This window comes from Zalophus californianus, chromosome 10, assembly GCF_009762305.2.
Source record: "Zalophus californianus isolate mZalCal1 chromosome 10, mZalCal1.pri.v2, whole genome shotgun sequence".
NCBI lineage: Eukaryota > Metazoa > Chordata > Mammalia > Carnivora > Otariidae > Zalophus > Zalophus californianus.
In genome coordinates, this window is record NC_045604.1 from 112,307,321 (window position 1) to 112,333,217 (window position 25,897).

The following is a 25,897-nucleotide window of genomic DNA, read 5'->3' on the forward strand; positions in this document are numbered from 1 at the left end:
CCTCCAATCCCAGAACATTTCAGGCCCGCGCGTCTGCAGCGTGCCCATCCCGTGCTTCGCTGCTTCCCACACCAGGCGTCGGGCTCCCGGACAGACAGAAGTGTGGCAGCGGACAAGGCACCGATGCGTTGACGCGCAAGCGTTGTAAATAACGGGCTGAGGTCACACGGACTCGTTCGCCCCCTTTTCAGGAGCAAAGGTATTCGGAAAACCACTCGACAGTGGCTCAAGTGGCAGCTCTCACGGACAACGTCAAGTGTGTATGGCTCCGAGCAAAAGTGTAGAGGGGTTTCTCCCAGCAGGTGAAATGAGCGTAAAACACAAAAAAGCTGAAAAGCACCTTCTCTGCACTGACAGGGCCATTTCACTTTACGGAGCTCAGCTGGAAACGCACAACCACACGAGGTTGGAGGCCTCCCTCCTTGCCGCGTCGGCCTCGGGGGCCAGCAGCAGTGGGCGCGCTGAGCCCAGGGCGCCGCCACAGCCGGGGGCAGGGGCACAGGCACCAGCCTCGAGGCAGCTACGTACGTGTAAAGACAGAAGAAAGACAGTGTTTTCGTACAGGTTTGCTTTTATTTCCACGCTCAGCCCGTTGAGAGAAGCTGGCACAACCTGAACGGCGCCAGGACACCACGGGGCGCTGCTTCCCTGCGGTGCCCGGGACACAGCCAGGCCGGGCCGTGCGCACAGGGCAGGACGAGTCCTCGAGAGGAGGCCGCTCGGCTGTGCACCTCAGGAGGACGGGAGGGGCTGCCACAGTGGCGCACGAGTGTGAGGAACCAGCACCGGTGGCGTGATTTTAAAAACCCCAAACAGGAAAAAACTGAAAGCGGTGCCTTGGATCCTCCCCTGCGGTGGAGACCAGGGGTGAAAGGCACAGTAATGTGTGGAGATGGGGGAGTCCGGGCGCACAGTCTGGAGCCAGACAAAGCACAGGGGAGACTTCAGGCATCGTGCACGCTTCCTGCAGCAGGATGACCGGGGCCCAGCACGCAACGCAGGGACGCTGCAACGAGGGAGCAGGCGTTCACTCTCCGCTCTGCGCCTTGACAACAAAGGGGCACGTCAGCCACAGCGAGCCCTGAGGGCGCGCTCAGACAAGGGGCCACCGACCACACCATCTCAGAAGGGGACCCCCCGTGTCCGCTTCAACATGATGCCCGAGACGAGCAGGAGCAGACGGCCCGGGGGAGCAGCCTCCAGCGCGGAGAGCCTCACTGACCAGCTGCCAAGCTCTCCCGCCAGCCGCCCCGGGCACGAGACTCGGGCCTTGCACGCCTCCCCAGGAAGTGCCCTACCTCGCCTGACCAACCGGGTTCTGACGGCTCCTGGCTCTGCCGGGCACACTGAGGCTTTCTCCCAGCCAGACACCCAGAGACGGTCCGCGGCCGGCCTCCTTCCTCCTCCCCAGCCCTGTGTCTTATCCACAACCAGACCCTACTCGCGAGGCGCCCTGCCCTAAGTCCGGGGCTCAAGGCCCTGCCGTTCCCAGAGGAAGAGCCCCAGCTCTGACAGCCAGGGTGTGCATCGGGCCCTCCGCGGCTCCTGCACGAGGGTCCCACTGACCCCGAGGATGTGAACCTGGGAACTTCCTCACTCGAGGGACAACACGACCTGTCAGGGTCCTGCTGGTCCCCATCTGAAAAGGTCTTACCACGGCGCTCGGTCACTCCTGATTGCCCAAGGGGATGATCTCCTCAGTGACGAAGAACTCGATGGTCTCCTCCTCCCAATCCTCCACGTTGCTGTCCAGCTCGTCCGTGTCCACGCCTGTGAGCGGGGGAGAAGGGTGACACGGCGCACGCACACACAGCACACGCACACGCGCACCAGCCGGGAGCCCGGCATGAACACAGCAAGATTCCCTGCAGACAACCGGGGGAAACTCTTGGTTCCTCGACAATTTCAGATTCTTTACGGCACCGGACACTTGACTAGAAAACTCACGCGATTGGGTAGTGAAACGTCTCCGCAGACACAGACTCTGAAACACGCGTCTTCAGCTAATAGTTACCTCCTCGCAACTCCAGACGTTCACTCTTCTGCTCCATGTAGAGTTCTTGGGCCATTTTCCGGTATTTTCGGAAATCTTCCATCATGGTGCGTCTTCTCTCCACCAGTTCCTGTGCGTGGAGTCAGGGCAAGTCATGGGGCTGATAGGACCGTGGCCGGCAGGAACGCCCACCGCAGTGGGTGCCGCGAGGACCCCTCTATTCAGAGAGGGTCTCGGGACAGAAATGGAGAAACGTGCTCTCCTCCTTCCCTTCACTGGGACCGACCCCCCACATCTGGATGGCTGGCCACCCGGAGACGTGTGCCAGGGCCCAGCAGTCTGTGCACACAGCGGGGGCATAGCAAGCGTCTGCGGCAGATGCCACCGTCCCCCCGGGCCTGACGCTGGCCCTCTCCTCGATCCCGGGAGCACGCTAACCTTTGAGGCTTTGGATTGGCTCAGACGATCTTTCTGTTCAAAGATCTTAGAATATTTCTTCAGATCCTTTTTAATTTGCTGAAAACAAGAACAAAGACAAACCGCTCAAGATTTCAACGTTCAAAGCATCTTCAAAGTTGTCAACGTGCAACGGCCTACTCAGGATCGTGAGCACGTGGCCGCGCACAAGCACGCACCAGGGGCGGCCTGCAGGTTTCAGGGGGGCCACGTCCCGCTACCGCGCACAGCCCACGGACACCCTCTCCCAGCGCCGCCGACCCGGTTTACATCCCCTCCACTCCGTGCAAGCGTCCGAGAAGGGCACAGACACAGCCGGGCATGACCTGCAAACCCACGTTTACGACGCCGGAACTATTCCTTCCCGTGGGGTCCCCGGTGCTCTCGCATCTCATCAAAGGGTGCCCCAAACGTCCCGTTTCCGTTCCTCAGGCGAGACCCCCCCGAATGGTGACAGAAAAGGGAAGTCTCTTCTGTCAGTGCCACCAGGGCGTCCGCGCTGCCCAGGCCCCGGGAGCCCCAGACCTTTATCTGATCCTGGCTCAGGAGCGTGGGGGGCCGAGGTCTCCACAGCAACTGGCAAAAGCGGTCCTTGTTGTTCTTCTGCAGAAGGCGTCCTTGGAAAGTCCACAACCAGTAGGCGTTGTCCACCTGCGAGAGGCAGAGGCCCGAGCGCTGCTCACTGCCACGGCTCCCGGCAGGACGTGGGCTCCTGGGACCTGTACCGCCCCAGGGCCCAGCGGACCAAGCGCTCGTCCCCGTGCTCCGAGAGCCCGCACGTGGCAGCACTGTCGGCACCTAGGAGACCACGGGGGGGGGGGGGGGGGGGCACGGCTGCATGCGGCGGGAGGAACGCGGTCCCTGAGACCGACAGGAGGTGACATCCAGCGCGGCGCGCAGCTGTGCACTGGCCGGGACGGGCCCCGCAGCACGGGCACTCTACCGGCCTGCACCGGGGAGCCCCGCCAGGACACGGCGGACTGTGTCCGGAGACGCGCTGCCGTGCTCAGGGGCGCCTTTCCCAACGGAGGCGGCACTGGCGCTCTCGCTGCTGCCGGCACTTCGGGAGCCTGTGGCACTTCACGCTGGCCCTGAGTCTGGAGGATTTCAGCGCCACACGGCACTCGAACCCGTGCACACGCTCGGGTGTGGTCCACGCACTCATCCCATCCAGACTATTCTCAGGACCCCGCGCTCGGGGACAGAGTCTGAGCTCCTGCACGCTCGTGCTTCGTCACACAGAACCGCCCTGATTTGATGGCTTAAGCTCTGCACGCGCGCACGCGCCGGTTCGAGTCTCAGCACCCCCATCCGGAAGAAAGCCTGACTACACATGAAAGAAAGGCTTGGCTGAGCTCACCAGGAGCCCGGGAGCAGCGCGCGAGGGAACTCGCTGCAGACACGCCAGCACACACATGCCACATGGAACCGGCTTTGGACACAGTCTCTCACACTTACGGAGCATGGCACTGCTTCAGTTTTTCAACTTACGGACGTTTGAGACTGAAGAAATGTGTGCACACACACACTTTCACATCCTCTCGGGGCGGCCCAGACCCTCGGGTGAGCAGCCCTCTCTGGTGGCTCCGCGTGCCACTCACTCACCCAGCCAACCCGAATGAACCAGGACCACGCGCCAGGCAGCGCCAGAGAAAAGGCCCTGCCCACACGACGCTGAGCTGTCGCAGGAAAAGGAAGAAAGAGAGTGCTAACAGCCCGTGGGGACTTCGTGCCCCTCGAGCACTGGGAAAACACGGAGCAGAGCGGGTGAACGGCGCCCCACACGCGGGCACCATGTTTCCCCCCGCCATGAGCCACAGAGACCAGTGTGGGTGAGTTCTCAACTGTGGGGAGACACTACACAGTCAAAACCTCCCCGGCTCCTGCGCCTGGACTCAGGCTGAGGCCAGCCTAAGACGTGGTCAGACTCAGGAAAGGGAAATCAAGGAACGCCAACTGACTTGTGCAAAAGCTGGCTGGCTCAGGGGTGCCGCCGAAGAGCTTTGCGGGGCGGCCGGGCAAGGCAGCGTAAGAGTGACTAACAGTGCCCACCCCACGGAGACCCGGGAGGGGAGAAGGGGACGCCAGGCCCGGCAGAGCCGGGGCGCACACTGCACCCAGCTACACAGGGGCCCCGTACCTTATGGCTCCACCAGGATACAGAGGTGACAACGTAGCGCCCCGTGGGGTCCCACTCCACGTCGGAGGCCATGTAGTGCTCTGCAATGTTCATGACCGTACAGTCCGACGTGTCAACAAAAGCCAAGGCGCCGTTCATACTGGGGAGACAGAGCAGGGTCAGTGCGCACACCCTCCGGGCATCCCACGCCTTGGAGGCTTCAGAGCGGACTCGGGAGCCTTGCCGTTGAGGAGGAAGTGATCTGGAGCCCTCTACCTCCTGAGGCTGCTGGGAATGGAGCCGTGGGGAGTGTGTGCCCCAGATTATCTGAGGCCAACCCTCTGGAAACATAGTTAAGCGCCTCCGATGAAGTCAGGAAAGCGAGCAACTCTAAGTGCATTCTGCTAACCCACAGGCGGGTGCGGGCTCCTCAGGCTCCCATGCGCAGCTGGGACGGTGGGTGAGCAGTGGGCACGGGAGGGTGAACACTGCCACACTCGTGGTCACACTGCAGAGGCCGGCTCGCGGCTATCTGCTCACAGCCTTCCCACAAGAGGACGCGGGTTTCATACCAGGGTCGCTGCCCTGCCAGGAAGCAGTCTTGCTCAATCATGAGGAAATCCCAACACTCATACATCTTCCAGACTGAAAACACTCGCGGGGCACTGCTTTCATCAACCTGGTTTCAACCCAAGTCTGGGCAAGACGGAAACACAATAAATTCCCATCCACTAAAAAAGCAGGGACGGTCCTTTCATGCAAGCACGCTCCATCACGGTGTCGAGGAACCGCTGTGACCCATGGGGCCCGAGCGGCCCACAGAGCGCGGCTCACCATGAGCAGATAGCATCAGGCAGCAGAAACCCACCTCCTCAAGCCAGCCAACACGACGAACTGTCCCTGGGGGCTCCAGAAGATGGTATTTGCCTGCTGCTTATCAAACATTTCTGGAAACAAAGAAAGTGTCTGTTTAAGTCTTTGTCAAGGCACCGAAGGCAGGGTGCAGCCAGGACAGGCGACAGGCTCACGCTGCCCTGTGGGTGAACTTTCTCACACACACCCCACACCAGCCTGCTGCCTGTGAGGACAATTTTGGAAAACCCCTGGGCTGAGTACAGTTTGAATCATGATCTACGCTTCAAGAAAAGAGAGAGAACACATCCTGAAGCTATGTTACCGTTTGTAATAACGCTTCATGTTCAAAACAATTTACTTCCGGGAAAACTGGACAGAGGAGTCACCGTAAACACACTTGCGGGGTCTCCACACGAGGGCGAGGAACCCACACCCCCACCAAATACAGAGACACGTGACCCAAAAAAGCCCAAAATGCATTCTTCCAGTGACTCAAACACCTTTATCAAACTCCGCGGTCATAAAAACATTTCTCCCACTGCGGGAAAAAAGCCACCGTGTCTCCCCACACAAGGACTGCCTCCATTCGACGAGGTCCCCGCAGGGCCCCCAGAGAGCGGACAGTTACTGCTCAGGCTGCAACCTCGGGTCTCCAGTCAAGGGCACAAAGTGAACCCCAGCCTGACATGGCCCTGCATTGGATCCACAGACGGGGGCCAGGGGAGATAGGGAGATGGGAAAAGGCGGCGTGGCCTGCTGGGCAAGATTCTCAGACCAAGATGAAGGTAGGACAGAAACCGTTACGAGGTCCCTGAACAGCCATGAATGTCTTAGCAGGACCCATGCGGTCATCATTCCAAGTGGGCGACCCAGAGCCTTCAGAAGTGGAAGGCACTTCTACACTATTTACAAACCTTTCTAACCAGAAATGGTGCCAACCATTTCCTCTGTCACAGGGAATTCACAGCACAGCTGGGTTTCGTGATGGCCAGCCAGCCGGTCTCCCGCAAACACCGCTGAGCTCCTGGCATTCCCTCAGGACAAGCTTAGCACCCAAGCCTCTGGGTACAGGGACACATGGTCCATGTCCATCACTGCAGTCCCCACACAATGCAGTAAGCAACTGTTCACCCCACGCTGCACAACAAGACCTACGGCACGTTGAGCTCTGTGCTAAGAACCCAGGAGCCCTGGAGGAGCCCGCTGTGCGTGGGGGATCAGGTCACCAAGGGAGGCCAGGGAACGAGGACGGCCCCTTGCAGACACAGCAGAACACAGCGGGGATGGGGAGCCCCCAGCCCAGAGACGATAGCTGTGGCCGCAAGAGGGAGAGTGCATCCACTCAGAACCCCTCTCTTGAAGGGCCCACAGCCTACACAGCCACCATGGGCAAAGCTGGAGCCACAGGGGCCCTCACAGCTGCTGGACGGGCTGAGCAGCGGCTCCCAGCCAGCGGAACATGCATGTGGAGCAACCCTCCAGAGGGCCCTCCCTCCCGTGTGCCCATCAACGGGGTGAGGCTACTTACTAATAAGCTCAATCTTCCCGTTGTTCTTCACATGGTAGAAGGAAACGGATATCCGAGGAGCCTCCCCATGGAGCACGGCAAACTTACTCCCATTTGGCTCCCAGGCAAAGGCTATGATGGTTTCTGCAATCAAGCAAAAGAATAAGCCACTCCTCCATCGTTTAATGAAATAATGCTCCCGATCAAACAACCTTCTTGCACAGCCTTCACTACTCAACCAGAGAAAATGCCCCAAATTCTTAAGTTCATTGAAAAGACCACACAGCGGGCCTAGGATCGAGGGTGTGGGGACTTGGGTGAGACCATCCTGGCCCGGCGGGAATGCCGCGGAAGTGCGCCTGCTGGCTGGCGCCCACCACCGTCCCCAGTGCAGGGGGCTGCGGCCCTCCAGGGGCTAACGGTGCAGGGCGGCCAGGCTGGACCCTCTCTCGCTGTCCTCCGCCTCCACTTTGTCCTCCTCTCCCTTGCACACCAGAACACCCACTACGACACAAAACCCAACCGATGATGCAGGCCCCATGTCCCACCGAGAGGCAGCGGCAGAGCGCCTACATGGTTTTAGGCCCAGAATAAAGCTCTCATCACCCGAGAACTCGGCTGTCACATGAAAAGCCCTTCTGCTGCCGGTCACTGCAAGCGTCAGGAAACCCATTCCCCCGTGTCTCTCAGTGGGAAACCATGGGAGCCCTGCTCCTCTGCCGGGCAGGCCGGGCCGGGGTGCGAAGAGGGAGCGGGCGAGCCACACGGCAGCCTGAATCGAGACGCGCGTGCTCGGGCCCGGGAGGCAGACAGCACGCGTGGTCAGGGCCGGGGCCACCTGCGCAGGCGGGGAGCGCAGAGCACCGGGCCGAGCACGCTGCGCACAGGGACCGCCAACCACAAGCGACCACAAGGGACCACAAGAGACCACAAGGGACCACAAGGAACTTGCCTTTCATTTCCACCACGTCGACGGGTACCTGTTTTTCCCTCATTCGGAAAATTTCAAAATTTGTGACCACGCCCTGTTTGGGAGAGAAAACAAGGGGGTGAAATGGTGGAAGCTGAGAGCATGAGATCGTACCTCAAGAACGTAACAGAACGGAAGAGAATGTGCACGCAGTTGGTAAAGACGTGTGAGTGTCTAAGTGATGGACTCAGGCCGGCAGGGTCAAGTCAGCATCCTGCGCCACCAGAGGCATCCCTGGGTGCAGTCTCTGTAGGACAGCAGAGCCCCTCCGGCCCTCCCGCCACACTCCTGCGCGGAGGCTCAGGGCCACACGCCGCAGCTCATCCGCCAAACTCCGTAGCACTCTCGAGGCCCAGGAACGGGGAGGGGAGCACCCTGCAGGGATCTTCCAGACACGGGTGTTAAACGGAAACCAGGAGGCTGCATGGTCCCGGACAGCCCGAGGGTGGAAATGACATGTGGGTCCACCCATAGGCGGGAGCATGCGAGCTGGCGCAGCTACCCAGCAGAGCGCAGCTCAGCTCTGACCCGGAACGAGGTGTAGACACCTGCCACAGCTCGGGTGAGCCCTGAAAACGTGCTCAGTCAGGGAAGCCAGCCACCACAGGCCACGCACTGTATCCCTTCATTCGCACCAAGTGTCCCGGACAGACGAAGCTAGAGAGAGAGAAGGTGGAGTAGCAGGTGTCGGGAGCCCAGGGGAGTGGGGCGCTGGGGTGCAGGCTTTCCCTTTTTGGGTGATGAAAACACTCTCGAGTTAAGATCGTGGCGAGGGCCGCACAGGTCTGTGCGTGTCCTGAAAAGCCACCAGACCGTGCACTCTGCGAGGGCGTGGACCATGGCATGCGGACTCTGTCTCAGTAGGATCTTTTGTTCAGGGAGCAGGAATACTTCCACGAGAAAGAAAAGATCAGGCAATTTCATAAGATATGAAATGATGCAAACAAACAAAAACAATCTGGGTGCTGGCTCCTCTTTGTGCTTAAACGGGGAGTTAAGAGAAAAACACTTTTGTTTTCACCCTCAGTAAGAAGACAGGCGGGTGGCCTGGACCCGTCCTCGCAACCTTGGGAACGGGTCACCCTGCTCCTCAGCCGGAAGGCGACAAGCGCTTCAGCTAGGACAGGCCAGCTAACCGCCTTCAGTAACCGGTGGGTCTGACGATGACCCACCAATTCAAACAAATAACCCGTTAATACCTGTCAAGCAGGAGGCAGGCGTGGAGCTGGAAGGAGGGCTATCCACTCACCTGGGTCCCTTTGGGGGTCCTATCCACTTTCACACACAAGTAATCCCCATTTTTCTGCCAGTGCAGCTTGCAGTCCACCACGTTGAACAAATTCCTAACCCTGATCTCTTGTCTGGTGGGAAGCTGCATCAGGGTCACCCTGGCCGGGATATCTTTGTCCTCAGGCACCCAAAAGGCTATGATGTTACCCCCGGGAGACCACGAGAAGTCCCTGTAGAATGAAGAGAATACAGTGTCAGCCGACCACTGGCTAGGACGCTGTGGCGAAGGGGGCGCAGCGGAGATCGGGCTCGCCGGCCGGAAACCAGCCCCGCTTCCCTGACAGCTGGTGGCCGCCCGTCTGGCCCCCGCCACCTAGGGCGTCGGCATGCTTGCTCTGCCAGCGAGGGGCGGTGGGGCTCCACACGGCCACAGCCTGGGCTGCGGGACCCAGACGACGCCAGGTGCTCTCTCGGGCGCTGAGGGAAGAGCACAGCTCGGAGGAGCCCGCGGCGGGAGGACAACGGCTCTGCCCCACAGTGACCTCAAGGCCCGGTGCCCTCATGAACCACAAAGACTACCTTTCCTGTGACGGTGATGGAAAACCAGTTCCTGGTATAGCTCGTATCGTGAGCCCCCCTGTGCCCGAGAACTCACCACAGAAGGAGAACCACTCGTGTCCCTGCGTGGCTGGTACCTCTCTGTTGAGACGGCACGTAAGCCAAGTGTGCCTACCCTGGGCCATTCCCCGAAAGCCACCTAAGCCCCCCCTCCCCTTGGTCAGTAGAGTTCACGGAAGCCTCTCACTAAGTGGAGCCCTTCGCCCTCCGCCCCCGTCTTCCCCAAAGAAAGCAGCCCGAGTGTCAGTTCCAAGGCAGGAACAGGACACAAACAGAGCCTGTGGCCTCACGAAGGGTCTACGTGCAGAAGGGAACGTGGGCCGTGAGGCTGGCAGAGTCGCAACAAGAGGCCAGTGGTACCGGGCCGGGGCCTGCTGGGCCACGCTTGTGGCCAGAGCAAGGACCCCGTGTCCTCTCCCACTGAGCAAGATCCAAGCGCTAGAGGAGGGGGCCCAGCTCCTACCGCCCGCCGGGAAGAACGCTCACTTACTTTATGCCGGAGATCTTCAAGCTCTTCTTGTCCAAAAGGCCCATAGACTGCGGAATAAAAAGGGCGACAACGGAGTTAAACCACACCACGGTCTCCATAATACACCCACATTTTCACGAAAAGGAAACCAGCGTTTCTGGAATGAGCCCGGCAAGTAAGCCTAGCAGGGGACACACAGCAAGGAAACAGGTCACCCGCAGCAGCAAAGCACCCATCTCCAAGGCCACTTCTCTTTGCTCCTGTCCTGGACCACTGGCAGGAGCAAAAGCAAATCAGGGGCCGGAACCCAGGGGCAGCAACACGAAAGGGGCAGCCGCGGAGAGGCACACAGAGCTCCCCCCGTTCTGCACACACAACACTGCTCTTCCCTTCCCCTTGCCAACGGGACAAGGGAAGCACCATGCCCCCAGCAGCTCCTGCCACGTGAGGCCCCCACTGAGGAAACCACGTCACTTACAGGAGTTTCATAGATGCTAAGAGTGTCGAGTGTCATTCTGGCAAAGAATTTACCATCGTGGCTCCACCTGAGAAAGAAGAAAAGTGTCAGGCTCTGTCGTGAGAAGAAAAGGCCCCCGCAAGCTCTCCGCGGGCCACCACAGTTGACTCACTTAAAGATAGGCCAATGGGCTGAGCTTTCACAGTGAAAACCCCTCTTCTTCTGTCCGGTCAGGATGTCCCAGATGATGATGGCTTGAGGGTCATCCTGGGTGTCCATCAGAGGGCTGAATGTCACCAGGTATCTGTCACAGAGGGGACACGGTTGATAATCCGCCCACCATCCCACCCTCCTTCCCCAAGAACCATGCTGCGTGTGGAGGTGAGCACCCGAACCCACCGAGACTCCGCTCCAGACAGCGCCAGGTCCAGTGCGGGGGGTGGGGGGGCTGCCAGAGTAAGCAGTCGAGACTCCTACAGCCAGCACAGCCTCCAAACCCCAGCTCCTGAGAATGCTCGCCCACCAGAACCTGCTCCGACCATGGAGCAGGCCACCTCTGAGGCTCCAGGGCACTTTGAAGGACCCCCCCCCTTAAAAGGTTTCTCCACAAAATCAGGACACTGAAAGATCCAACAAATTCCAAACCGAAGTCTGCATGTGTGCACTCTAGGCTGAGTGGGGTGCAATTCTCCTACTTGATTTTCATCGACATTTAGTTAGGACAAAAAGGGAAAAAGAACAGCCACATATGTCTCAAAAGCCAGCACACGTCTATCTAGCCCAACCTCTGTGCCTGGGGCTTCTCCCTCTGCCGACTCGGGCTTGTCTATACCCAGGGCCCCCACTCACTTTCCTGACACACGGCCCAGCCTCTCAAAACACGAGGCAGGAGAGGCAGAAACTGAGCCCAGGCCCTGTCCAGGGGCCCCCAGGCCCTTTATCATCCCAGTGCGTTAATTAACAATGAGGGCTGGTGTCACCTCCAAGTCACGAGGTTCCCTCTACAGACTGTCCTGTACACCTGCTAAACAATATCACGCCGCCATGCCGAACAACAGAAATAGCCTGATTCGGCGCTTATCTGAAACACAGGCTTTTCTTTTTTTTTTCTTTAAAAGTCTAGGTCTACGTTACTTTTTTTTTAAGATTTTATTTATTTATTTGATAAACAGCGCAACAGAGAACACAAGCAGGGGAGAGGGAGAAGCAGGCTTCCCACTGAGCAGAGAGCCCGATGCAGGACTCTATCCCAGGACCCTGGGATCACGACCTGAGCCGAAGGCAGATGCTTAACGACTGAGCCACCCAGGCGCCCCTGAAAAATAAGACTTTTCACACTAATTTGCAGGACAAAGCACGCACTGCTGCCTCACCAAGGGGTTCCTGTGTTAGGCACCTTGCGGAGCACCAGGGACATGATGAGTAAGAGGGCCTAGGTGCCATCTGTAAGCAGACAGAGGTCACACACACAAATGACAAGTGCGCATGAGGAAGCACCTGTGGCTGGCCCGTGGGGGCTCCTCCCCACACACTCCACCTGCGCACAGAGCTCAGGAGTCTCCACGCGCACCGGGTTCTAACACACTGCTTCACAAGGAGCAGCTCAAGTGTTCTGTACCAAGCAGATGCCAAGCGCTTGTGAATTCGTGAGTCCTCCAAGAATACACGCCAGAAAAACGACTTTATCAAAACTAAGAAACATCCGTCATGTAGAACTTGCAGTTTACAGAAACACAAGGATGGAAGGAACCAGTTAGGTGATGCCCTGAGGAAGGATCAGACACCCCCCACCCCCCAGCCCCGTGTTCCTCATAAGCCACCACCAAAGCACCACCCAGCAAGGGCAGGCCGCACAGGGCGACAGGTGGACCACACACATGAGCGCTAGGGCTGGACCCGGGTGTGAACAACTAGCCACCAACGATGGAAACTGTGGGACAGAGGGAATCTGAGCGAGCGTGGACATTAGAAGATGCTGAGGGAACTGGTCAGGGCTGCCGAGCAGGAGGAAAGAATCGTGACCACAGAGAATGAACACCTTCACTTGGACCGATGCCTATTTCCTAGAGGAACCTAGCACTTGTAACAAAATGCCCCAAACAGTTGTTGTTTTTTTTTTTTTTAAGATTCTATTTATTTATTCGAGAGAGAAAAAGATAGCGAGAGAGAGCAGAGCAGGAGGGAGGGGCAGAGAGAGAAAAACAGGCTCCCCGCTGAGCAGGAAGCCAGATGTGGGGCTCAATCCCAGGACTCCGAGATCACGACCTGAGCTGAAAGCAGACGCTTAACGGACTGAGCCACTCAGGCACCCCTGCCCTCAACTGTTTTGAAACAAATACGGCAAAATGAGAAAATTTTAAGCTAGATATTTAGCAGAGAGATGTTACTAAAGTCCTCTCAAGTTTTCCTGGTGTTAGAAAAACTTTATACCAAAAAAGTCAAAAGCAGAGCAGGTGCAGGAGAGCCGCGTCTCAGGAGCCCGGGAACAGGAGGGGCTGTCAGGACCCACGATGAAGTAAGACCACGTGGTAGGAGGCCGAACTCTTCTGGACACAGGAGGGGATACGACAAGGACAGCTTGGGGACAGCCCTGAGCAGGGGGCACAAAGAGCGGTGCGGGAGGGCGTGCGGCGCACCGAGGCCGCGCGGACAGGAAGACCCTGCCGGGCCCCGGCAGTGCTCCTTCCAGTTCCTGGTACTGCACCTGCTCCCCAAACCTCTGCCGCCTCATGTGTGAGGAAGTGCCAGTCACAACGAAATGAGAGGCACAGGACACAAGCATGCACTAGCCCTGGAACTGAGGAGACGGAAGTTTTATAAAACCATTACTGGACCGAGGGAAATGTGGGAACCGGATGGTACTTAAGATGTAGCAGATGGGCGCTAGATCTCCTGCAGTCAGGGCGGCACCATGGACAAGGGAAGGGCTTTCCCTGCCCCTAGAAATGCACACAGGCGGACAGAGACACAAAGCTTCCACTCACTCCCAATGGCTTAAGACAAAGTCACGTGTGTCTGTGCAGACAATAAAGCAAGCCCCAGATAGTGCTAAGCGGGGCACGTCGGTAAAGAGTACACACGAGCTCCTTCTACGCCTCTTGTGAAACTTCCGTTAGTTTGAAATTACTGCAAAATCGTACAATGACGCGCAGAGGCCAGCACGAAGTGAGAACAGACTCCACCTGCCTCTCCTCACCGCTTACCTCTCACAAGGTGAGAAGTCAATGAGCTGAACCCCCTGATGGCTGAATCTCTGGATTTGTTTGAATTTCTCTCCGCCCCAAAGAGCAATGCCTCGCTGATGGAACGTGGCCAAGTAGGTGCCCTTGGGAGACCAGCGCACATACGTCTCCGTCCATCTCTGCGGGAAAAGTCAGACCAGTGTTAACATGACCACAGGACACCAGCACAAAGACCCCTCCTTCTGTAAGGAATCGACTCCTCTGACTCTTAACTGAAAAGCACAAGAAGCCTCCTCACGTCTAATGGCTTGTTTCAAAGCTAGAAGAATGAAGAATATTGTTCTCAGGGATGCAGTCTGGAAGAACATGACGCTCCACCTGCTCGGGTACCCAGTCCCCCTGGCACGGAGAGAGAGAGGAATCCCCACGTGGCAGCAAATACCTACCGCCCTCTCTTCGATAGAAACAGGATCCTTCACGTCGTTCCAGAATATGGAAGTACGGTCTCCGCTCTCAAAAATGACACTGTACTGATCTCTGCATTCTGCCTCTTCGAGCCAGTAACGTAAATTTCCCTGAAAAAAGAACCAAAGGCAAGGGATAGAGTCTGTCTCATCAACTTTCATCCAAGAAGCCGTATTCCTGCCTTGTGCCCCTGGAGGTCTGGCCGACTCAGGCCGGCGGCAGCGACTCCTGAGGAGCTCAGCCCCGCAAGCCACAGGGCTGGCCAGCCTTCCCGGTCCTCGTACAGGTCCCGCCCACGTACCAAGTCCTTGAAAGGCTGTTTCTCTGGGATATCCCACTCATCACTGATGGTCATATACCTGGAAGAAAAGAAGGAACCGATTAGCAACACGCAGCACAACTACAAAGGGGGCAGCGACACTGGGGGCTCTCGGCCACAGGCAATGTGGTGCCACCCCTGTCCCCTTGGGGTGGGGTGGAGACAGGGGAGGGAATAGTGAGTGAGGGGTGCTCCTGGCCAGGAGTGTCAGGGGCTGGGATGGGAAATAGTCCCGCGGCGGCAGCGTTCCTGGAGAACAGAGCTCCCCGGAAGGGCCACCAACACGGCCCCCCAGAAGTGGGGAGCCTCTCCTGCCTGGTGAAGGCCCAGGCTCTCACCCAGCTGGAACTTACTTGTCAAAGTCTGTGAAGAGGTTGACCCTGAACGTGTGCTGCTTGTCCAGCTTGTAGCCATCAGCATTCTTCACGGCGTCCAAGGCGTGGGCAGGAGAAGCGTATTCTAGGAACGTATAGCTGAATCGAGACAGAGCGCAAGTGCAGACTGTAAGACCAGGCGGGCTGTGCTCAGCACACCAAGACCCGTCCATGTGACTTGTAAGCACCATCAAGGCCGGTAACCTATCTAACTGCCACGTCCCCCAGAGTCAAGTCACTGGCAGAGTGGTTCCTTAAACACATACGAAATCCTAAACAGAAGATCCAAAGTCCCTAATGCCACAATCACAAATCAGACAACAGTTAACTAATTAAAATGTTTACTATCTTGACCGTGGTACTGGTTTCACAGATATATACGGTCAAAACTTACGAGATTATACACTTTAAGACTATACAAGCGTATTGCATGGCAACTTTCAAATGAAGCTATTAGAAAATCTGAGAACATGCATAGTCTGATATTGTGTATTAAAAGCAAAATTTTAAGGGCACCTGGGTGGTGCAGTCAGCTAAGCGTCAGACTCCTGGTTTCAGCTCAGGTCATGATCTCAGGGTCGTGGGATCCATGCAGTCAGCATGGAGTCTGCTTGGGACTCTTTCTCCCTTCTCCCTCTGCCCCTCCCCCACAAATAAATCTTTTATAAGAAGCAAAATCATAAAGGTTTTCAGAGGATGTTTCGTTATAACAAAACATACAACACAAGCAACTGCTGGTCAGAAAGAGGTTATCCTTCCACCTGAGTTCTAAGAAAATGCAAGGAGCATAACCGGCATTTGGCAGTTTTTTTAAAAAATGATTTCTTAAAAGCTATCATAGGTAGTTTCAAAATCTGAAATTAAAAAAGTGTAAATGTTATCATCTTCTCATTCCAGTCCCGTAAAAGACAAGCTGCCTGTACTCTCTGAGACCAGTATGACATGGAATTCTAACAGAGAAAAGTCCACAAGCTTGCGGAGCAGCAGAATTTTGTGTTCTGTTGGTCGAGTGGTAACAGTTACAACCACCCGAGCACAATCTGGTGCTGTCTCGTGGGACTGCAGATGGGCATCTTAGGCAAGCCAGTTCCACTCCGAAGTATGTAACAAGTAAAGGCCCACACCTGTCCTAAAGGTGTAGGAGGGGTGCAAGACTGCTCCTGTGAGACGCCAAAGGTCAGCTCCTAGAATAGCCGCGAGACAGGACAGAACAGCACAGCAGAAAATGAAGGAACCAGAGTCACATTTACAACACACAAAACCTTGCACTGAATTTAAAAAGCAAATTCTAGGATGCTATCTCACGCTACCATTTTTAACAGATGCGCTACTTTAGGTAACAGTAGGGGAAAAGCTGCTAATTAAGCAGTGACACAGCTTTCACATCGACTCTAAGAAGTATCCCCATTTCAGAGGGGGGAAACGAAAAGCTCATTTTAGAATCAGTAAAATACCGTACGTAAAATTTTCCTGAAATTTTGCCACCTTTCAATCTGCTGGTACCTTTTTATCCAGGATGTCTCCTGTGTCAATTATGGCTCTGATGGCAGAAGACTTAAATACCAAGTTCTGATTTCTTAAGAATTCAGCAGCCCACCCACAACACCCAAATTCAAGAACCACCGGATCTCCTGCTGCCCGTCTGGAGCCCTCAGCTGAGGGCGGGGGATCAACAAAGAGCAGAACCGCCAGGTGAGGCGGGCACTGTGTGCGTCCGCGGGGGTTCCGGCGCCACCCGACCGCCGCTACTCACCCTTTAGTCTTTCCATCCTCCTCCGGGTAAAAGTCATTTGTGATTTTCCCAAACTTGGAAAAGATCTTATGGATGACGTTTTTGAGCTTCTCCAGGCGGTCGGGCCCCACCTGAGGGACGTTGTCGACCACGATCACTGAGTCGATCCCGTCGGCCTCCTGGGGCCGGTCCTTAAGAATGTCCCCCAGCAGTTCTATATGGGTGGGAGATTGGACAAATGACTTTTTTGGGGCCAAGCAAAACACTGATACATTAGTTTAGCACGTTGGACAAATTTCCAAGAAGTAAAAAATGAATAAACGCTTTCACTGTGAACAAAAGAAATCAAGGCCCTGAATTGAATCAAAACTTAAACTTTTAAAAGTTAGGAAGATTTTAACTCTTAATGCTCCCTTTGTCCATCAATATCTCCATTCATTCCTGAAAATAATGCAAGATCTTAAATGAATTTTTTTTTTAAAGACTTTAATGCCAACAAAGAGGACGGGGCCTTTCTCCAGGAAAGCAGGGCAGCAACCACCTGTGCTGAGCCTTCTCTGACCCACCCTGGATCAAACCCACCAGCAGGCACTTTCTCCCCCATTCAGGTTAAGACAAAACAGACAGCTCGAACCCAACAGGACCCAACACTACGTACAAGAGCCTTGTAAGCGAGGAGATTAGAGAATTCACAAGCTCCTGACAGCAATGCCCTTACTACCGACAGTGTCCTGATTCCACGAAACGCCTCACAGGGTGCTTAGAAGGCACCAGCCATTCGGACTGTAAATCCACAAATGCTTAGGAGTGTGCTTGGGACACTAAGTAAACAGTATGTGTTAACCGTTATTTTCATAACTACACTCAAAAACTGAAAATGTAAAAACAAAACTGAAAATTATGTTCACGTCACCTACTTTAAAAATTAAGATCATAAAACCCAAATCTTAACATCTTAGGTTTGCTTCATTTCCGTGAGACCATTGGCTGGTTGAAAGAGAAGGACGGGGTGGGAGGAGCAGGAAAAGCAGCATGTGGGGCACGGACCGCAGGTGTGGGAGGGGCAGGGGCGCAGTCTGTCCAGGAGATGCAATGCCACCTGGGCGCTCGCCCACCGCAGTCTTGCCTGCGGCCTGCTGCTGGCCTCGAGGCCTTCGGACCGTGAGGCTCCACCACCAATAAACTGCCTGACCCGCTGCTGGAGATGGACATTCGCCGGTCAAATGGAGGATCAGAGATCTTTTTAATATCAATGCTGCACAAACCCTCAACCCAGTCAGCTGGTCTAGAAAGCTATAAAGTTGCAAAGCACTGACTACATGAGGAGCTAAAACAGATGAAAGCACAAGGTCAGATGAATCTACAGCAGGACATACAGCCCAAAGGAGAGTCTGAGGTAACTCTGAAACAGCTAAGGAATGGTGGTGGCTTTTACTTGTGTACTACGTGTCCTGGAACCTAATTATTACTCCAAGCTTTGAATTCTACTCTTAAGAATTTCAACATGCTAAACAGGATACATGTCCGAAAACATCCCTTGCTGCATTTCATCCCCACAAGACGAATTCTCTCCACTTCTGCACTAGAAATTTTCCGTAGTAAAAAGTTAAAAAGGGCTTTCAAAAAGGAAAAGTCTTTAATTTCAAGAAGCAAGCCCTGTTACAAACTCTTTAATTAATTTCAATACTTTCATAAATGATATTAAAAACATTACTTTAAAAAAATTACCTCTTAAACTTCAAAGAGGTTAAAATTGAGAGCAAGCAAAGAGAAAAAAGAAGGAAAGAGGCCAACCAGACTCACAGCAATGGGAGACACCTTCAACCAGTGAGGCTGGAGTCAGCTCCATGGGTTGTTTTTAAAGCACACTTACCATACAATTAAATGGCCTGTTTAGCCTGATCTGAATTTACAAGGTTTACAATAAAAAGCTCAGCTTTTATACAAACAGTGGACTCCTTCCCACAATCTTTAAGTGTCTATAGTTTATAAGAACGTGCCCATATACGGTAAGTGAATAAACACAGCAACTGCACAATGAAGAGACATTTCCTTCATCATCACCAGCCCACGCGTCTGGTCACTCTTGCCGAATTGATTCCCAACCTGGCTCCAGGAGAAACAGGAAAAAGCAATTCTCAAAACTAAATACCAAATGTAAAGATAAATAATACTTGACAGGCCCCGAAAGAAACCATCCCGAATTAAGAACTTCGTCATGGGGGCGCCTGGGTGGCTCAGTTGATTAAGCATCTGCCTTCAGCTCAGGTTGTGATCTCAGGGTCCTGGGACAGGGTCCTGGGACTGAGTCCCATGTCGAGCTCCCTGTTCAGCAGGGTTTGGAGGTGGGAGGGAGGGGGTCTGCTTCTCCCTCTCCTCACCTACTCGCTCTCTCAAATACACACAAACAGACCCAACTTTGTCATGCACTTGTCTGGCTGAGCATCAAAGACAGCTGAAAATTTAAATGGATGACCCATGACCGCGGGAACAAGGCAACGGGGCAACAGTCTAACATCTCAGAATCAGGAGTCCGGACGAACACGCTGGAGCTGCGGTTACCTCCAGGGGACTCATGAGACCCCATCTGCTTTCACACCACCCATACCTTCGGCCATCTCTCTGACCCCGCAGGCCAGTTCTTCTCATTAAACACAAAATGTACTTGGCCTACTGACCACAACCAGATGGCCTCAAAAACACTGGCGATGTGCTCAGTTTTGGATCCCCAGGACCAGGGGCCTTTTGGGGCACTCTGGCAAAAAGTTAACAGGATCACAAGGGCCCCCAAAGGCCCTCCCGGCAGTCACTTGGCCTGGCTGGCTTGTGCCCACATCAGCATCCTGTCACACAGCCCAGTTAATAATCTTGTGCTCAAACAACTGCTTTTTAAAAAAACAACTGCAGACTAAACACTCAGGGGCTTAAAATGGACTTTCAACCCAAAACTTAGATTTTAAAATATAAGAAAAATTGGTGCAGTAAAAATGAATGCTATCAGGGCAAGAGAGAGTGGTGCGGGTCCCAGTGACACTGCCTCCTTGTAAATTCTCCGCCACCTACCCCACCACGGGGAACACGTTTTCTTGCAGGTAGGGAACCCCAGCTGGACCAGCAGCCCAAGTGTTCCCGAGATGTGCAGCCTTTCCTGCTGCTCATGCCATCGTGTCACCAGACGGTCTCTTATGAAATAGACCGTAAGGATAGTGACAATAACAGCTAGCTCTTTATTATTACGCCTAAAAGTAGACGATGCTGGTAGTTCCCTATGTTTTTTTTACTTGAGATTCTTTGATTCTAACTCAGTGTGATCAGACGCAACACTCAAAAAAAAAAAAAAAACCGTATCTTCACGTGACATCTTATTTTCTTGGTGTAGCCTGAGCTGCTTCACAGATGGCTTATCTTTCTATTTTACTATGATGTAGAGGAATCCACTGATGTCCTCACAGCGCGAAGAGTTCAAACGGCTAAAAACATAAAGGAACAAAAAACAAATGAGCTTGGCCACCTACAGAAGTCGTCAGGAGACAAGCTCTCAGGGCAAAAGCAGACATAACACCTGTAAACTGAATCAAGGTAAAAAGGAAAGCAAAGCAACACTAAATTCTGAAAAGATCATCTGCCAACAGGAGGACAGTGGTCCACGTAGGGACTTAGAACCAAACAGGAATGTGGCGGTAGGCTCAGCAGTCCTGCGAAGGAACTCTCTGGAGGCAGAAGCTCCCATGCAGCAGGGGCAGAGGAACCCAACTCTGCCACAACCTGTTCTAAGGGACAGCACGCATCAACCCCAAAAAGTGTCCTCACGAAGTTGGTCCCAGGCCTCTGACAGGTGTGGCTCGTCACTCGGGGCACCCGGGCCTGCAGACAAGGAACTGTCACCCGAGAGAGTGCGGCACGTGGAGCGTCCCGCTTTGCTCGACCTTAACTGCCACACACGGCCGAGGCTCCGGCTTGCGCGCTGCCGCCCATCACCACCCTCCAAGTTCCTGGTTCCAGGGCACACGGGAGGCTCCCAAGTTGTCCCCAAGGTGCCCGCCCTCCCCCGCCTTATTTCGGAGAGACAAAACAGGAAAGGAGACCCAAACGCCCCCAGAAGGCCGTCCCTACGCGCCGGACGACAGGTGCAGCGCGGGGACGGCCCTGCCGCCCACCCACCCCCGCGCCGCCTCACCTTCCTCGCTCACGTCGTCCACGAAGTCCTCGGGGTCGCTGAAGGAGGGCTCGTCGGCGCCGCCATCCTCCCCGCCCGCCCCCTCGGACCGGGCCTCGGCCCCCGCGTCCCCGGCCTGTTCCGCCGGGGCTTCACCCGCGGCCGGGGCGGGGGGCTCCTCAGACGGCGGCGGCAAGGACGAGCCGGGGGCCAAGGCCGCCCTCTCCTCCCCGTCGGCCGCGGGTTCGGCCGGCTTGGCCAGCACGTCGGGCTCCCGCCCGGCCTCCGCGTCTTCGCCGCCCGCCGCCTCCTGCGCGCCGGGCCCCGCGGGCCGCGGCGGCTCCTCCCCCGGCGGCGGCTCAGCGGCCGCCTGCTGCTGCTGCTGCTGCTGCTGCCCGGTGGGCTCGGCCGCCTCGGGCGCCGCCACGTTCTCCGCGTCCTGCATGGGGCCGCCGCCGCCGCCTCGCCCGGCCTCGCCGCGCTTCCGACTCTCCCAGGCCGCACCGCGCGGCGCCTGCCGCCGGGCCATGTGCGTGCGGCGGGCCGACCCACGGGGCTCGGGGAGGGGGGGCGCCCACGCCCTGATGCTCGCAGCGCGCCCGGAGGGACCCCGGGGGCGCAAGCGTGTGCACCGGGGACCACGGAAGCGCGCCCATCACACGCGCGCGCTCGAAGCCCCGCACCACACTTGCAGGGCTCAATCCACAGACTCACGGGGAGCCGCGGGTGCCCCCGTCCGTGCGGCCGGGTGGTTCCGTCCAACATGGCAGCCACTCCCTGCCTTTTCCCGGCGGGCGCTGCGTCGCGGGGCAAACCACTGGTGACGCCGAGGGAGGGGCGAGCGACCGGCTTAGTAACCGAGATTGCACGACCACAGAGCTCTACAGTACACCCGAGAACAAGCTCCGAGCTCATCGAGTGCTCTTGGTTGTGAGATCTCAGCCTTTCACCAGACAGGTATTTCCGTTCACAGGGGTAAGTTCCCCCTCTCCGTGTGGGTTTTTAGACTCGTCTACTGACTGGGCAAAAGAATGGACGATTCCAAAATAGAAAAGGAACTCCCGGCGGCCCAGAGATGGCCGGCACTGCTGGGGAGACGCCTGTCCGGCGCCACACCAAAATGAAGGCGAGTTGCTTGAATCCCTTACGCCCGAGCCCACGACGGCGGCGGCGGCAATGCCGCCTTCCCCCATTCCGACGGGCACCGTGGTTCAGCCCGCGGAGGCCTCCGCCCTCAGACGCGCGAGCGCGCGGGGGGGGGGGGGGGGGGGGGGGGTCGCGTGGGTGGGCGGGGCCTGCCGCCGCGGGGTGGGGCCTGCTGCCGAGGGGCGGGCCCAGAGCTGGCAGGTGCGGTGGGGGCGCGTCAGGAGCGGGTGGGCTGCAGTGGGAAGGAGTCCGGTGGGGGTCGGTGTGTGCCGGGGCCCGAGGCTCAGGGTGGGGACGCGGGACGTCCTGAGGCGTGCGGGGGGTAGGACCGCACAGCCGCGCCGGTGTGCTCCGGACGCCTCCACTGCGCACGGAAAAGCAGCCAGAGCTACATTTAACGTCCGATGTATTTTCCCCTCAGTCGAAACAACGCGGGGGCTTATTTTAAACAGAACGTTCTCGACTTGCCTGACACTGGGTTTGAAGCCTCGCCGTCCTGCTTCCAGCTCTGTGGCCTCCCTGCCTCAGTTTCCCCGTCTGTGCGGGCAGACCGGTTTCCCCTGGAGGTCAGAGTTGGCCTAATTTCTAGTTGCATCCGCAGTTTTCATCCGTCACTGGGTTCTGCCAGCTCTTCTCTTGTAGAAAGTGCTGAAGATGACAGATCCACCAACAGGAAGCAGATATTCACAGAAAAGCTTGGAAACGGCTGACCTCAGTTGGGCAGCTTATGTATGTCTTGGGGAAGGCTTTTGGGGCATGCATGTGCAGCGCGGAGCCCCTGACTGCTCGTCACTGATTCCCCGAGAGGGGCCTTGTCATGGTTTTTATTAATTTTTTTCTCTCTATATATATATATATTTAAAGATTTTATTTACTTATTTGAGAGAGAGAGCATAAGCAGGGGGGAGGGACAGAGGGAGAAGCAGACTCCCCGCTGAGCAGGGAGCTGGATGCGGGACTCAATCCAGGACCCTGAGATCATGACCTGAGTGGAAGGCAGGTGCTTAACCGACTGAGCCACCCAGGTGCCCCTTAATATATGTATATATGTATATATATTTAAAATTTATTTATGTACAAAATCTTTATGCCCAACGTGGGTCTTGAACTCACAACCCCGAGATCAAGAGTCCCATGTTCTTCATACAGAGCCAGCCCAGAGCCCCCTTTAACACAGGTGACATGAATGTGCCCCCAATGCAAAACAACCTCTGTGTGTTTTCAGAAGACATGTCTTCGTGTTGGAGAGAGTGCCCGCAGACCGTCAGCTGTCCCACCACCCCCAAAGGTCTGAGACGCGCCGCAGTAGCAGTTCTGAGTGTGTGAGGGGCCCAAGTGGGGGGTGCTCCATTGAGGGTATGGGGGTGAGCAAGGAATGCACGATTCTTGCCATCTTAGAATTACAGTGTTAAGAGAGACAATGTTCAGGAATGGAAGCGTCCCAGAAGTGGGCGTCCATGTTCATCTGTGATGGGTTCATCAATTCCAAGCCAGACCCTGCTCCCCTACAGGGCAAGTGCACTTAATCACTCTACGGAATAGGATGGCGCAGAGTGACGCTATGTCCCCTCCAAATCTACGTCCTAAAAATGGTAGATCTCTGCCTGGAACGCAGTGTCTTCTCTGAGCTCACTGGCTCTGAAAGAAGCTAACCACCGCGTGTCCTGAGGATACTCAAGCAGAATGTGGCAGGGCCCCGGGTCGGGAGCAACGGAACTCCCCAGCTGACATCGGCACCGGGTTGTCAGACAGGAGAAATAGCGGTGGGACCTGCAGCCTCTGCCCATGTCCCGAGAGGCCTCCGGAGAAATCAGACCTGCTCACACCTTGACCTTGGATGTCCAGGCTGCAGAACTGTGAGACCTGCTCAGTGGTATTCTGTTATGGCTGCCCCTAGCAGACTATCACGACAGGGAAATATGTACGGTGCCCAGAGAAAGACCTAGAAGGAGACCCATGAACTGAAAACAGGCTCTGAGAAGGTAGTAGCGTTGGAGATGCCGATCAAAGAAAAGTGATCACTGCAGAGTCGTGGCTGTAGGTTTGTAACTGTTTCCTGAGAAGTTCTTTCAACTTTTCAAATGTTTGCACATTTTATAGTAAATTGTTGGGGAGGGGGGAAGGACTGAGAAGCCAGCTTCAAGAGTACCCCCCCCACACACCCGGGACCATGTGAGCTTCTAAGAATAAAAAATCGTGTATAATCTCAGATGAATATTGCTGAGCGTCGTGTCATGACTCTGAAAATAAACCAAAGACTCAAGCAAAAAGTAATTAGTCTTGCCTTTCATATTTTACCTTATACTTCAAGGTAAAATAGTTGGTTCTATCAAGAAGAATTTTAGCTAATAAATGCAAAAGGATCAGGAAAATTAACGAAGTGAACTTTCATGACCCTTATAAAATAACAGTGGGAGAGACGAGGGTCGGAATCTCACATACGTTTGAAGGCTGTGATTCTCCCTCTACACACTACTTTAGTTGTACCCCACACAATTACGTGGTGCTTTCTGTTGAGAATGGTGTTTCTAATTTCCGTGATGATTTCTTCTCGGACCCACGGTTTACTTGGAAATGTGTCCTTGATTTCCAAAAATGTGAGGATTTTCCAGGTATGTTTCCAAAATTAGTTTCTTGTGTAATGATGGGGTGGCCAGAGAACATACTTTGTAGGATTTCAGTCCTTTTTAAAATTTGAGATTTGCTTTATGTCCGTAGCATGGCCCACCTTGGTGAAGGTTCCCCGTACACTTGGAAAAGGTACCGCTGCTGCTGGATAGAGTGTTCTGTGGCAGGTCAAGTGGGTGGGCTGCGGTGTTCAAATATTCGAAAACCTTTCTGATTTTGTGTGTGCTGGTTCTACCATTGCTCAGAGAGAGATGTCGGAATCTCCACTTCTGGTGATGGATTTGTCTATTTCCCCTTTGTCTTGTCCCATGTCTTCTTTATGGGCTGTCGTGTTCTGGAGCAGACACACGATGAGGGTTGATTAGCCTTTTTGATGAACTGACCCCCTTTACCATTTTAAATATTCCTTTTTCTTCCCATAACATGTCCTGTTCTAGAGTCTGTTGTGTGTGATGCAAATCGAGCTAACTTCCAGCTTGCTTTTGATCAGTGTTTGCATAGTGTCTTGGATTCAGTTGTGTCCCCTAAAAAGACATGCTCCAGTCCCAGCCTCCAGGACCCGTGGATGTGACCTTATAGGAAATAGGGTCTTCACAGATGTTGTCAAGTTGAGTGAGGTCACACTGGATTGAGCAAGCCCTAATCCAATGACCGGTGTCCTCATGAGATGGAAAAAACTTGGACAGAACGCAAAAGAGAAGAGCATGTGAGGAACGAGACAGAGGAAGTGGTGGGTGCAGAGGCCAAGAACAGTCAGGGTTGTGGGCAACCACTAGAAGCTGGAGAGGCACAGACAGTGGTTTCCCCCTCGGAGCATCCAGGAGAAACAGGCCCGCTAACACCTTGATTTCAGATGTCCCACCTCCAGAACTGAGAGAAAAAATTTCTGTTTAACTACCCAGTCTGTGTTCGTTGTCTGTTGTGTTCATTGATATTTAAAGAGGGCTTTACAGAAAGCATATAGTAGGACCTTACTCTTTTTTTTTTTTAAGATTTTATTTATTTATTTGACAGAGAGACACAGCGAGAGAGGGAACACAAGCAGGGGGAGTGGGAGAGGGAGAAGCAGGCTCCCCGCAGAGCAGGGAGCCCGATGTGGGGCTCGATCCCAGGACCCTGGGATCATGACCTGAGCCGAAGGCAGGCACTTAACAACTGAGCGACCCCGGCGCCCCATGGACCTTACTCTTTTAATCCAATCTGTTCATGTTTGCTTTTTTT

The 25,897-nt window shown here is 55.2% G+C and overlaps 2 protein-coding genes across 6 annotated transcripts in view; one reads left to right on the top strand and one right to left on the bottom strand.

Annotated features, from left to right (window-relative positions):
- Positions 1–553: 553 nt before the first annotated feature.
- Positions 554–21,405, bottom strand: EIF3B (eukaryotic translation initiation factor 3 subunit B). 2 transcript variants are annotated; one of them, XM_027612082.2, is made up of 19 exons: positions 20,924–21,405; positions 16,768–16,960; positions 14,994–15,113; positions 14,623–14,680; positions 14,303–14,431; positions 13,878–14,035; positions 10,847–10,978; positions 10,696–10,762; positions 10,239–10,285; positions 9,150–9,360; positions 7,883–7,955; positions 6,952–7,074; positions 5,437–5,515; positions 4,590–4,728; positions 2,975–3,100; positions 2,432–2,509; positions 2,015–2,123; positions 1,655–1,770; positions 554–1,006 (listed from the first exon to the last, which is right to left on the bottom strand). In XM_027612082.2, the coding sequence occupies exons 1-18, from the start codon at positions 21,345–21,347 to the stop codon at positions 1,667–1,669; spliced, it is 2,370 nt and encodes a 789-aa protein (XP_027467883.1). In that variant the 5' UTR covers positions 21,348–21,405; the 3' UTR covers positions 554–1,006; positions 1,655–1,666. The 2 variants fall into 2 exon arrangements, with proteins under 2 accessions (XP_027467883.1, XP_027467882.1); XM_027612081.2 differs by having other exon boundaries at positions 554–1,045.
- A 353-nt stretch (positions 21,406–21,758) lies between these two features.
- SNX8 (sorting nexin 8) overlaps positions 21,759–25,897 on the top strand; it is a 64,200-nt gene continuing 60,061 nt past the window's right edge. For 2 of the 4 annotated variants that reach the window (XR_003522986.2, XR_003522984.2), the window contains exons 1-2: positions 22,499–22,868; positions 23,274–23,336. Coding sequence is in view for 2 of the 4 variants with exons in the window: in XM_027610946.2 (XP_027466747.1) it covers positions 23,279–23,336 (58 nt within the window). In the remaining 2 variants the exon portion in view is untranslated. Of the gene's footprint in view, positions 22,029–22,498; positions 22,869–23,273; positions 23,337–25,897 lie in introns of those variants that run through there. The other 2 variants (XM_027610946.2, XM_027610945.2) reach the window with 2 other exon arrangements.